This window comes from Rhipicephalus sanguineus, chromosome 5 (genome assembly GCF_013339695.2).
Source record: "Rhipicephalus sanguineus isolate Rsan-2018 chromosome 5, BIME_Rsan_1.4, whole genome shotgun sequence".
Lineage (NCBI taxonomy): Eukaryota > Metazoa > Arthropoda > Arachnida > Ixodida > Ixodidae > Rhipicephalus > Rhipicephalus sanguineus.
The window spans coordinates 12,582,674-12,597,046 of record NC_051180.1 but is presented as its reverse complement, the minus strand read 5'-3'; the positions used below and the strand labels follow the sequence as shown (position 1 = coordinate 12,597,046).

Sequence of the window (14,373 nt, the reverse complement as noted above, 5' to 3'; positions counted from 1 at the left end):
GACTGTCACGTCTGCTTTTTTTCTTTGTACAGGCACAAAATGAGAGGTCGACATTTTAAGTGATATTCAGTCAGTCACCAAGTACCAAGTCACCTTGTCGAGATTAAGTGGCCTAACTTGATGGCACTTAGAGTATCAGTAAGACGAGTGCCTTATTTCTTGCAACTGTGTCGGCTTATATAAATGTGCTCATTAGAAATTGAGACCCAGTTTCAACGGCCTGCGGTGTCTGGCATACATGTGTGCTAATATAAGTCATGGGGATCCGTAAGCACCGGGGCCGACACTTAGAAAGTTCTTCGTTCGTAATAAACGTTTGTATGTGATTGCCCGCCTTCGCTAATGAGTTTAGAACCACGGTAGACCCGCAGATTCTCTTTTTTTTTCTCTTTTCATATGTATATATACCTCTTTGTCTTCTTTACAATCCCTTCTCCCTCCCTCCCCCACCCTGTGCAGGATAGCGAACCGGTTTCTAGTACAGGGTTAACCTCTCTGCTTTTCCTTTTCACCACTCTCTCTCTTAGGAACAATTTTACAGCTTAAGAACTTTTTTGCGAATACTAACAAACACGAACACAAATTATGTGTACCCACGCTCCAAAAGCAGTGTAGGCTGCATATGCTTCTGGTCGCCTACTGCTTTGATCATACTTAACTTTCATTGAGCTGTGCTCAAGGAATCATTTTGTTTTAATTTACTGCGACTCTATGCTTACTTGCACAGTCTTTTGATATACAAAAAGCTTTGCAGGCAACATCAGCATGGTATTCGAGCGCAGTGCCATAACGAAAAAAAAAATATCTCGCAGGTTCCCTTATGCATTCGCCTAAGACGACATGAAGGCGAAAGCCATCTTCTCAGTAGATTGTGATCCCTCCCCCCGAATCATGCTGCACCTCCCATGGTGTTGCACTGCCTCCGGGATCGGCCCACCTTCACTCTAAGAACTGTGACTCTTCTTTTATACATGTGAGAGTCACGTCTGTAGCGCTCCCTTTAGAGAGGCACGTTGACTCTCCCAAGAGAGTCCCAGTGACTCTCTTTAGAAGAGTCAATGTGACAAAAAGAGAGTCGGTGAGACTCTCTAAAACACATGTGACTCTCACATGTATAAAAGAATAGTCAAAGAACACCTCTTTTTCGTAGTGTTGGACCAAGCGACGATGTCGTGTGATTACGTCGTGATATGCCATGATGATGTTACAACTCTCGGCGACATGAGTAGCCATGGTGGCGTCACTCCTTCACATCTCGTACGAGTCATGTCGGAATATCGTATCGCGTCATCCGATTTTTTTGTCCATACAGGAGCGATACTTCCGACCATACAGGAGCGATACTGAACAAGGAGACATTGGTTGCAAATGCGCGTCAAAAGTAGCGAAAGCACCTCTTCATTACGATGGAGCACGAACAAACAGTAGGAACGAAACATACGCTGATGTTTCCAGTACGTCGTGAGGGCTTCAATGATCTACTGCGCATTTGTAGGACAAAGCCTTTGCAAGCGTCGTATGGCTACGCCTACAAGGTCAATAAGGTCCGGTTTTCGTGCTTGCTTCCGTTTAAAAGGCGCGCACCGGATGACCGAATATAGCAGAAAGCATAAGGGAGAAAAATATGAGAAAAAGAAGACACCTGTTGCCGAGGGGTCGAAGGAGGAAAACACGTTTGGCGTTATCGTCGCGGTTGTGAGCAAGCTTAAGAGTAAACTGCATGGAATTGATAAAACAAGAAGGCACACCCCATTTTATGCTTCTCCGAACCACTTCGCTTGGATTTAACTTGCTTTGGGTTCGATGTTTTCAGTACACTGTGTGTACGGGGAGGGGGGCGCCATCAGTCACGCGTACTTTAGCTGTTCTTGCGTCGGTTGGCAGTTTATGCGGAAAGGACAAATGCATGAGAGAGACTATTCGGAGCTTTGTAGCCTCAAAATTTTTTATATACTTTGTTTATTTGCAGGCCGCGAAGAAACATTATTTATTTATAAAAATAATAAATGTCACTGTTTTGGTTCTTGGGACACGGCTTGAATGCTGACGAGGTGACACCGTCCAACCCCCTTTCACAATATCGTCGTTTGACGGGGCTGTTCAAGTATAAATACCAAAAACCTCCCCCCTCCTCCCCCCCCCCTACACACACACAAAAAAAGAGAAAGCCTTAGGTGCGTGATGGACAGAAAGATAAGTGAAAAAGAAAAGGCAGGAAAAAAGACCGTATATTTCTACGGTACATACAAACGCTAAAGGAAAATGACACATAGGAACAAGCAGGAGATTGTCGGATAGAGAAAAGGCGGATCACACGATAGCGAACCAGGCTTTGGCACCCGCTTTTTGAAGCGAAGAATAACCATTTTGATCGTACATACGAACACCAACGCAATGGTGCGATACGCTCAACTGTATCCTGTTCCTTATTATTGTTCGATGAAATCATGAAATCGATTTCTCGTAAAGTCAAGTCTTGATGCGACATGCATTAGTATTTGGTATGAGGATGTAAATGAAGCTTTCTGGCTGTGCCACTGTAACATACCCCTTTCCTGTTCGGTAACGTAGAGTAGCATATCGAACCTTTTCCTTCAGGTATCCTCCCTGCCTTCTCCACCTCCCCCCCCCTCTCTCTCTCTCTCTCTCTATGACGCGTATAAAAGACTTAAACCATCAAATTCTTTTTTTATAACTCTCTCGCGAACATTCTAACTTGGGCGGAACGCTAGGTAGCCTAGAGTGCCTGTTTCGAGAGCTTGTTAGCGATTCACAACGTTAAGGGAGTAAAAATAAGTTCAGAAAATAGTTTTAAAGAGAAGAAAACTAACCGCGCCAGTCGGCTTTAGTGCGAGGACGTGGAAAACAGCACTTCGTCTCCAATAATCTCCCCTAGTCGGTTTTCCTTGTTTTCGGAGCCTTGCGAGCCTTCCTAGAATCGAACACGTGCGTCTAATTTATGCACTTTTTCTTCCACCGTACACCGAGAAGCGGCTATACAAGACCAACGCAACACGGAAGTCTTTGACCCTTCATAGTATAGCAGCTTGTATGCTGAGCAAGTGCTACCACAGTTCGTCTTTACCGCTGTCATGGCGACTATCGCCCCACCGCAAATAACACTCACAATGGGAGCTGCAGTTCAGGCTTGAAGGAAACAGTGCATAAGAGAGGCTGCTACCGCTTATGCAGGGAATTATGACATCATTCATGACACTACAGAAGGGATTATGGCGACTCCCAGGGGGCTCTCGTTGGAAAGATTTTCTCAAGACGGGCATTTGCTTCACGCTCCAACGAAAACAGCCATCCTTTATTTATTTATTTATTTATTTATTTGCTTACTTATTTATTTATTTATTTAGTTAGTTAGTTATTTAGTTAGTTAGTTAGTAGCATAATCCAAGCCATTTGTGGAGTCGCTGCTGATATTGCTTCTGTTTGTTAGCTACAAAAACACAAGAAATTTTGCCACTGGAGAGCCTTCTGATGTGCATAAAGTTAACAGCTATACATCAGTCGAGCGCACTGCCTTAAAAAAAAGACTAATGCAGCTAGGTATTGACTGAATGATAAACACAAAATATATATGATAAACACAAATAGACCGTAGGAGAGGAGAAAGAGGGGGAAGCGTAGGAGAGGAGAGGGCGATACATATCACGTACTGTCGCAGCGCATTGTCTTTAGGGAGCCTTCATGTGTGCACGCCCCCTCCGTTTTTAAGACTGGTTATGGGAGAGGGGAAGAGGGAGGGGAAGGGGATAGGGGAAATGGGGAGGGGAAGGGGAGAGGGAAAGGGGAGGACATGGGGGAATGGTGAGGGGGAGTGGAGAGGAGGTGTGTGGAGATGGTATGCGCATGCGCAGTAAGGGTGGTCACGCCGCACACCACCACCACCACCGGACAGATACTGCCGTTTACTGCGGCTGCCGGGAGATACGCGGAGACGTGACAAGGTTAGACTAAGAGGAGCTACGCCCCTAAAACAGAGTGCAACATTGTTCCTATTTTTCTTTCTTCTTGAACGGTTTCACGGCGTGTCGGAAATCTCGCTCATCAAGAGGCGCAACCGGGTTTACTTGGCAGCCGTGAGTGCGCAAGGCACGCTCACGCCCAGGAATGCACAGAGACCCGCCTTTGCGTTATAGCTGCGGCTGAACATTACGCGCAAGCTGACAAAAGAGAGAAGGAGAGGGACGAGGCGAATAGCTGGCTTCTTTTTCTGCGCCGTCTGGTCTCGCGTGTGCGCGCATCTCTCCTTTTTTTTCTTCTTTTATTTCCCACTCCTTTTTATCCGCGTACAGCCGCTGAGCCGAAACCCCGTTTGAAAACACGCTTTTCATTTGGCTCCGTATAGGCCGCTTCCTTCTCCGAGTCCTCCTCAGCCCACGCCACACCGCAGGCGACCGAGCGCCGAGGCGACCTGTCGGCACTGTGCTTTCCGAAAGCGGTTTGAGTTGTGCCGCACGGCGCAGCAGCGTATGCGGCGCCTGCCTCGATCGTTGCGTTGGCTGCTATCGCTCGCGAAGCTCGCCTTTCCGAGAAACCAGCGTTCGTACGGGAGAAAAACAGGCTGTTATTCGCGTGTGGGCCCATATTGCGCGGCGCTGCCCCGATGTTGACGACAAACCGGAGGCAGTTCAGCCCCGCGCCGTTGAAGGAATGCGACCTTACTCTCGCGGAAAAGAAAAAAAAAAAAAAGACGAAAAGCTAGAACGAGAAATGCAGCCTTGTCGATTATACGCCATTGGGCTTGATCCGTGTGTCCAAACTTTATAATATCACGGATGGTGCGCTGTCCGGCTTAACGGGCAGAGATCTTTTACAGCTCTATGCGCGTATACGATAAAAGAAACAATGAGTGAATGATGTGAGATGGATTGTAGGTGCAGAGGCATACTTAGTCGCATGATTTTCCAGAAGTTCTCGAGCACGCACGCGTAAGGAGACTTCCAAAGAAACAAAGGATCTACGCTAGAATGCACCAGCTTACTGCAAGCTTACACTGAATGCCGCCCTTAAAGAAACCACTAATATCATGAGTGAAATAAAAGGGCAAATCGTTAATATAAGGACAACTTAAGTCGCTTTTTTTATTTCTGCTACACTGAGTGTTTATTTTTATCAAGCATCGGAGCCGTGCCATTGCCTCTAAGAGGTGCTGGCAGTTCCTTACGCGCATTTGTTACTTGCTAATTGTCTTTTTGTCGGCCCGCTGCGCTATAGCTCAGTGGCTGAGGCGCTGCGCTTCTAAGCTCGATAACGCGGCTTCAATTCCTGGTCACGACGGCCCCCTTTCGATGGGAGCAAAATGCAATACCCGAGTACTTAAATTTATGCGCACTTTGAAGAACACCAAATAGTCAAAATAAATCAGGTCCGTCACCCCCCCCCCCCACTACGGTGTGGCTCATGAACATATTGTGGTTCTGGCACGTGAAACACCGGTATTTCTTCCCTGTTATTGCGGAGAGCTACAGTGCTGCCATTCAGCAAGCTAACTGAAGAGATCACCGCAAAACAGCGAGAATGGGAGTGAGCATTAGCTGATGTATTTAACAGAGCATTAGCTGATACTTTAGGTCATACATGGAGAGATACTTCCGTAGAAAATATGCAATCACTGATTATTTGTTATTGAACAAGCACAGTGGCAGGAGATAAACTCTTAAAGTGGAGCTACCGGTTGAACACTTTGCTTCAAATATTAATTTTTTCCTACCAAGTAAAGACTGGAGCTAATTAAGAACCATCATTAGGAATCATTGTTAAGCAGATTTGCTACTACGATTGAGAATGAATTGTTTTATTCACAAGTAGCCGCAATGCCATTGTAAACCATCAAACCTACTAAGAGTTCAGCCTATGTCGTTATTACAAATGTATAGTTTTCTCTGTTTTTTTTTTTGTGTGATATGGTTTTCAAAGTAGCTGTTGCAACTCAAGCTAAGTTCCTGATGTGTAGATATAGGCCTAATAGGAATGTACAACGTCATGCATGTATGAGAAAGTATAACTGTAAAAATTTTCACGTGCGTTCCCTCTATATAATATAGGACAAGATTGGCAGCATTCATAAATAAATAAATAAATAAATAAATAAATAAATAAATAAATAAATAAATAAATAAATAAATAAATGTAAAAGAAGTTTACTGGCTGCAAACTCGTAACGCTGTCCCGTAAAAAAAAGGGTTCCTGCAGAAGAACCGACGGCATCAGCACCAGAGGTAAAACGGCGCATAGTTCGCCAGCGAGGAAAAGGAGGCCCAAGTGGCTCTCCTGGACCAGGCGCGGCGGGCTGCTGAGGCCAGTGGAGCCCTGGACTAGGGGCCCCACCCACCTGCTTCTCAAACCCCTCTTCTTTTTTAATAAACGTTTTTCAATTCAATTCAATTGGCGACGAATTAGTCTTGCACGCTGCTGGCCCAATCCCACGAATAGATTCTGCGAACACAATAGGAGGGGGACTTACATTATTACAGAGGATTGGAAGTTACATATCTGTACAAAAAACTGCATGCACTCCTGGTTACTTCTTCGGTTACTTCTTCAGAACACATCCATTCTATCCTGACCCGCCACGGTGCTCTAGTGTTTATGGCGCTCGACTGCTGACCCGAAGGTCGCGGGATCGAATCCCGGCCAGGCGGCTGCATTTTCGATGAAGGCGAAAATGTCTGAGGCCCGTGTACTTAGATTTAGGTGCACGTTAAAGAACCCCAGGTGGTCGAAATTTCCGGAGTCCTCCACTACGGCGTCCCTCATAATCATATCGTGGGTTTGGGACGTTAAACCCCAGGTATTATTATTATTATCCATTCTATCCTCATGAGTTGCATAGTCCCATTCGCGGCATAAAAATACCCTTTGCGAATTCGCTCACATACAAACACGTCATTCTCGCAATTGATCTGGGACGAAGCCAGCATTTCGCACATAAAACAGGATCGACGTTCACTCCCCTGTTGTGCATATGTTCAGTGGCCAGCACCACCTTTTATGTACTTTTCTTATGTATTTACTCTGACCCTTGTAATGACGCCAGTGAAGAATTGACCATACTTGAATATAAATAAAATAAATAAATAAATAAATAAATAAATAAATAAATAAATAAATAAATAAATAAATAAATAAATAAATAAATAAATAAATAAATAAACAAATTAATAAATAAGTAAATAAATAAATAAATATTGTCGATGGCCTCCTCGTTTCTCACATAAACCTTCTTCTGTTCAGAGTGCGTGTGATGATATGTTGCCATGTCTGTGCCCGATGCAAAATAAATGCAAGTGGGACCTCACTTCTACGTGTCCAGACGGGCTGTCACGTTGCATAAATGCCCCCAGACGTGACATGATTACGTCCCTACGTTCGCGCAGCGAATGTAAAAAGACGAGTGTTTAAAAAACGTAATGAATGCAGCGCCGTCACCGTCACGGGACTGCACATGGCGTAACAAGCACTTCTCCAGCAATCATTAGTCAGCGCACGTATCGTTCAGTCCGCTCCCATCGGCAAACCGTGCTATTTATCTCCCATGCATTCTTATTGCTAAGCTCCGAGCGATGGCGCTGTACGCGTGCTCAAACCGCTGCCGTGCGTTTCGTAAACTTAAGTGTTAAATGGACACTAAAGAGAAAAAATACTTTTCACGTACTAGTACATTACTCTTTCACAATAGCGAAATCATCACGCTTGCCGCGAGAAGATGCTTGCGAGAAAACGCGCAAAAAGAAAGTGGCAGTGGCGACGCCACCTTTAAATTCCCACATCAATCGCCGTGACGGCATAAATTTTGACGGCATTCACTAGGGCCTACGTAGTTGCTAATCGGGTAGAATGAAGTAGACGGTCCTTTGGTTAGGTCAGAGACTTGATATACCAAGTTTCAGGAAGTTTCGTTTAGCCAATGCCGCCAAAATACGAAAAATACACGCTGAAATCTGTTCCGTCACGCGCGGAGATTTCGGCGCGAAATTTAAAAATTTAGCTTTGACCTTGATTTTCACTTCTGTTAATGCGCCTATGAGGGTGAAATTAACGCCACTAGAGTTTTCAGAGTGCAATTTATCAATCTAAACTGAGTCATTGTTTCACTTTAGTGTCCCTTTATGCGTCCCTTTCTTGGATTTTTTTTTTTTTGTCCCCAAGTTCGCTCTTTTCAACAGCGTTGGATTGGTGAATAATTAGAAGTATTCATTCGCTCAAGCCACTGGGTTGCGTTACGCGTCGCGTTACGCAAGCTATCGGCGGATCTGTGAGGTGAAAGGCGCACGGCGACGTCTGACGTGGTTTCACATCGTTTTGCGAGCACAAAGTCCTTTGTGGAACCAACGTTAAAGTTTGAACTCCGGCTGCAGTCCAGCATTGCGGAGTTCACAAAAAGGTCCCCCCCCCTCCCTCCCTCCTCGCCAGACACGCAAAAAAAAAAAGGCTCGACAAAATGAAAGTAGAAATGAACAAGCAGACATCGTGGAACCAGCATTTATACAACCTACGGCAATGGAGGAATATCGTCATCCTCATGTAACAACTGTAGCCGCCGTTATATATGTCTATACAGCAGACGGGTGTCCCGTCATCATTGTGGCCTACAGTGCGCATGAGCGTGCATGTGGCTTTGCACCAAAGGAGCACGTTCTTTGTCCCGCATATGGCTTCATGATTATAATCTTGCTGCTTAATTCTTTCATGACTAATTCAAACATTTCTTAGTCTACACGAATCATTGTCGTTTCATGATGCGCTGGAGGCGGTACCAGTGCATAAACTTGGTCAGTTCGTGCAGATCACGAAATACTTGCCTCTGCTATGATACATTCCTCGGGTCGAAGGAGGCTGCTGTAGAAATTCATTGTTAACAGCAACGACAAATGCGCAAGCTATAATTATGAAAAAAATACGTAGCCGGCATGCCAATCATTATCATGCTCCAAGGAACCTCAATAAAATTACATAATTGCCTCAGCCTAAAGACAAGCATAGTTAAGAACTACAGAGCCCTTCTGCAAGTGCCTATTTCTCACAGCCCCATTATCGGTAGTGCGCACAGCGGCGTCCGGCTCCGCACGTTTTTTTTTTTTCTTTTTTTCTTTTTTTGTCGGCACACTCTTCGACGGAAAGGCGTCTGCGAATTTCGCAATCAAACGCAATAGGCGGTGGTCCGATCAAACAGCCTATTTCTTCCTGATATATCCTGAATGGCCAAAGTTGATAGAGCAACACTTCATGTGGATCTAAGAATGCCGGACTTTAGAGAGTTGAAGACGCCAATGCCATTCGCTAATCACGCGAGACGAAAGTTTTTCTTTAAGTAGAGAGTAATCATCGAACGACTGTATAAGTAGCAATTAAGGCAGTGTTTCGCAAGAAAAACAATAAAAAATAATGAAAAAAATATGCAAGAAGCCCAATAGGCGCAGTGCAAGCAAGTAATCCCCTGTTATAACCGAACTACCAGTCAACAACTCAAACGTGAGCGCCACCGCAAATGATACGTGTAAGCGTTACAACAGCACGTCATGTATCGTAACATGAAAGCGATGTCTGCGCGTTGATGGTACTGGGAATGGGAAAGACCCCGCGTAACGTACGCACCATGCGCTTATTTAGGTCTAAAAGTTTTGTCGGGGCTAGAAATTTTAATAAATGCACTCCTGCTCAGCAGCGAAAACACCTATAGCTAATGAGTCACCGCAGACTACCCGTTGAGACAGCCTTCCATCTGTCAAATATGATTGGATGGCAATCAGGGCGCGCACACACGCACACGCACACACACGCACACGCGCGCACACACACACACACACACACACACGCACACGCACGCACGCACACACACACACACACACACGCACACACACACACACACACACACACACGCACACACACACACACGCACGCACACACACACACACACACACACACAGTGGCGTAGCCGGAATTTTTTTTAGGGGTGGGGGTGGGAGGTTCGATTATGCTTTATGCATGTTTGTGCGTGCGTTTGTATGTGTGCGTACATGCAAAATTGAAAAAATCTGGCGGGGGGAGGGGGGGTGGTTGAACTACCCTGCCCACGCCAGCGCACACCCACACTTTTATCGAAATTATTCTCATAAAACTGACACAGGAATACGACTGCACATTGACGAAACGTGACAGAGCCCTGTGAGCAATAAGTGTCGCTTTCTCGCAATAAATTTGTTGAAAGTGCGGCCTTGTGTGCCTCTTTTATGTGTGTAGTCGCATTCGCACATTTCTCCCAAGAGCATGCCTATACCAACGCACCCAACTTTTGTGGCCCAATGTAGTAATTTAACAATGGCAACCTAGAAGGAAAATACGGCTGAAAGTCCCCACACAAGTAGCGCGCACGTTAGTATGCCTCTGGCAATGAGGCCTACATTTATTCATGACACGCTTAACTTATTTCGAATCATTTCCTTTTGAGGAGTCCCCGTTTCCCCACGATAGAATGTCAGATCGCCGTTCATGAGCGTTATGTAATGCATGCATCTTCCGACGGTCATTTGGCCACGCGAATTCACCCTTGCAACACGAGGAAGAAGGCGTTATTCACGATGCGCGAAGGCACTCCTTTAGTCACACAAAGAGAAGAACAACGTAAAATAACAAAACTACACCCGGTAGAACTACTATAGTGCAATCGCGTATATATAGGAACGCATTTGGCAACAGGAAGGGATATCCCAGAGTTCAGCTCGCGATAAAGCAGAACAGCGCGTGTCTTATGCCACCTGCATGAGTCACTTATTCTCAAGCTCATATACATGCGCCTACTCGGCCACGTAATACCATTATGCACCTCGCGACGACCGCGCCACGCGAGAGGCCACACACGCCTAGAACAACGCAATCAGTTGAGGTGAGGACGAGTTTCCGCGTTTCCCGCGGGTCTGTTTACAAACGAGAACTCGGCTCTCGAGCGACTAGAGCCTCGACCGTGCATGGCACGGCCGCTCTATTAGCCAAGCTAGCAAGCATAGGGACCGTGGGTTTTTCAACCGAGGTCACGTGCGAGGTCGGGCAGGCGTACGTGCGTGCGGTCTGGTCACATGGTCAACACTCGGAGATGAGAAATCAACGCCGACGTCGCGTAATTGCCTACTCCTCCTCCCGGCCCGAGCAGGCTCACGAGAAGCGTCAACATGGTTGTTTTCTGGACGAGCGACCTCTAATTCTGCGATCAAACAAGTGACCCTGACGGCCGCTAAGGACGTGTCAAAGGACGGCCGCGGATCAGCCTTACAATATTTTATAGCGGGCTCGGTAAAGTATGCATAAAAGCGTCGCGATTTATCCGCCCACACTGTATGCTGTCCAAGGCCACACCACGTGTGACGTTGCAAATTTGAGGCATTGAGCGCTCCTCGCCGCACAGTACGCTGTCAGACGGCGGAGTTTGCCGCCACATTCGCCGTCAAAACTTGGTAACATTTTGCTCACCTCTTGAAAAGAGGAAAGGATCGCACCGGGGACAGCTTCTTTTTTCCTCCGAAAAACCCAAAATTCAATTAGCTAATGTATGGAGTCCCTCTTGTCAGGAAACCAAGGCAGCCGAGTTCGTATGATATTTCGCGTGTACGCCCGTGCAGCAAAAAATGGGGTATAATTCAGTAACCTCACGAGATGATGACGTCATTACGCTGCATATATGAAGACTGAACGAGCGCAAACTTACTTTTTTTTTCGCCCATCACACGCTATTTGTATAATGTATTTATCAATAACTTTTCTCTCAACCTTCTCTTTGTACATCAGGTGTTACCTAATCAGTCACTGTCAACGCTGTGTGTGGCGCAAAGACAGGTCTTGGTCAGCGCACGCGCTGTATTCGGTCTACTTTGTTTTAACTGCACTCTGCCATTTAAAGGGGCCCTCACCACCCCGAGTCCAAAGACGAAGGAGCGGTTTCTTTATCTCCTTCACTACCCTTCCTACAGTCGATATCTTCTCCTCGCCACTTATTAAAATCGCGTGTACAATGCCAGCACTGAGCGTGGAGCCTATCAGGATTTCGTGGTGGTCGGCTACACACTGTTATATCCGCTTGCGCAGTCGAAAACACGCAAAATAAAGTGAAATCACTTGATCACGCACGGTGTCATGCAAGACAAGGAAGAACGGGTGGGCGGCTGCATGGCAAAACAGTGCAGGAGACAATTCACAACTGATATTTCGTGTATATGGACCAATCGACTGTATGTACCGTAACGACGTCACGTAAACCACTGCTTTTGCGTCGTCACGAAGTGCGCCAGAAAGACGAGAAACGTCAAGAGAGAATATATATATATACATATATATATATATATATATATATATATATATATATATATATATATATATATATATATATATATATATATATATATATCTTCATGTTGATAGTAATGATAAATGGTTCAACTAAATATGATGCAAACAACGACAAACAAAATGAATAATATAGCAAAATAAAATCTAGATAAATGCTCGGATCGCGCTCGCTCGTTGTTCGCACAAAAATAAAGTGAGCTTATTGTACGTTACAACAATTAGAAATTGTACCGCAAGCAATGACAGCTGCAATGTCCAAGGGAAATAATAAGTGAAGCGAAGCACAGTAGCTTACATTCAGTTCGGGCAAGCACCATTGAGTGTGGGAATACGCACGTAAATTAATGCACGCAGAGAACGCCTACTTCGCTCTAGTAATTGTAATCCCTTGTGAGACAAGGTCATCTTGAAGTACGTTCTCACAAGCCATCACTTCAGGGTCTATACTACTGCGCCGTTACAGTTCTAAGTATATACTACAAGAGAGATAATAACATGAGAGAAAGGCATGGAGGTCAACCAGAATTTCAGCATGCGGTTTGCTACCCTGCACCAAGGGGAGGAGGAAAGAGAAAGAAAGATGCAAGCTGAGAGAAAAGCAGGCGCGCAAAATAAAAGCAATGAAGGTGCAGAGCAGGAGTAGTCTATTCAACAGGCCACTGCCACGCAATGAGTTCAGTAAGGCCTTAATTAATTTCCGGTGCGACGACAGTTCGGGTCGGCATTCTAGCACTGACTGTTCCGACAGGGGTCTGTCGTCAAGGTGGGCCAACACAGTAGCAGTATACCACAAACCTGTACAAGCGACTTTGGCGCTAATTAAAGCCTCGGTTGTTATCTCGTGCGAGGAACAACTGCGAGCGTGAGCGTGTGTTGTATCCATCTATATTACTTACACTGTTACCTCTCCCGCCCGGCAAACCGCAGTTTTCTTCCGATTAACCTCACTGCCTTCCTCTCTCTCTCTCTCTCTCGTTTAGCACATACTGAAAACACCTTCAGAAGGGGAATGGATCAAGGACGCGTTCCTTTGTGAGACTATCCCTAACGAAGCCAACAGGCATTGAAGCCAAGGAAGGCGTAGGGAATATTATCTCTAGTTTTTAACAGTGCTACGTGACACGCTACCTGACTCCAGATGGCAAAAAAATAAATAAAGATCTGTTCCACACACCGCGCCATGACTATAAGAGTGGCGCCGTCTAAGACTCCCAGGTATTACACGCACAGAAATACCCTAGCAAAGTGGACGAGGAGGCGCCTTCTGGCGTAGCTCAATTTGTAGAGCATCGGACGCATTACTCGAAGGTTATGGGTTCGGATCCCACCGACGGAAAGGGTGCTTTTACGTCCACTTTAATTCCTTCCAATATATGTCATAATTACTACACTACAGTTAAAGACTACTATAATAATGTCCCCTATGTATTCCTTGACTTCGCTGCCTGTTTGCTTCGTCGGGTTAGCCTTTCTTGGTTCGAGGAAATGTTTTAGGACGCTACGTGGTACTCATTTAAATTGTTGGTCATATTTGTAGAGTTAAAGCCCGTGACTCTCGATGCGTGCAGGTGATGCAGGGCGGGTGCGCGGTGCCGCCGACGAAGCCCAAAGGCCGCCCCAAGAAGAACTCCATCCCGTCCCTCGCGCAGTGCCAGCAAGCGCAACGGCAGCTCGCCTTGGCCGCCGCCTCTGCACGGCAGCCTGCAGCTACGGACAGCATGGCTTCCTTCGATACACGAAACGGCTATCCTAGATGAGGCGGCACACAACAATGCCGACACGTAGATCAGCGCTTATTCTCATCGTCCTCGAACGTATAGACGTCACGAAAACCCTTTCAGCGCATGAGTCTAATGCAGCTGAACAAGCCTTTTTTTCTTGTACGCAGGCATCTTCAGAAAAAAAAAAGAAAGAAAGCATTAAACATGGCGTTTAATGGCGACGAACGCGTCCTATTGAGTAGTTCACGAAGTTTGTGACCAGACAACTTACAAACGTGATGACAAAATGTTTAAATCGTAG

General features: G+C 45.8%; 1 protein-coding gene across 1 annotated transcript in view; it reads left to right on the top strand.

Annotated features, from left to right (window-relative positions):
• LOC119393109 (homeobox protein BarH-like 2) overlaps positions 1 to 14,129 on the top strand; it is a 35,065-nt gene extending 20,936 nt beyond the window's left edge. Inside the window, exon 3 of the mRNA XM_037659933.2 lies at positions 13,920 to 14,129. Coding sequence (XP_037515861.1) covers positions 13,920 to 14,108 — 189 coding nt within the window. The 3' untranslated portion in view covers positions 14,109 to 14,129. The remainder of the gene's footprint in view (positions 1 to 13,919) is intronic.
• Positions 14,130 to 14,373: the final 244 nt, after the last annotated feature.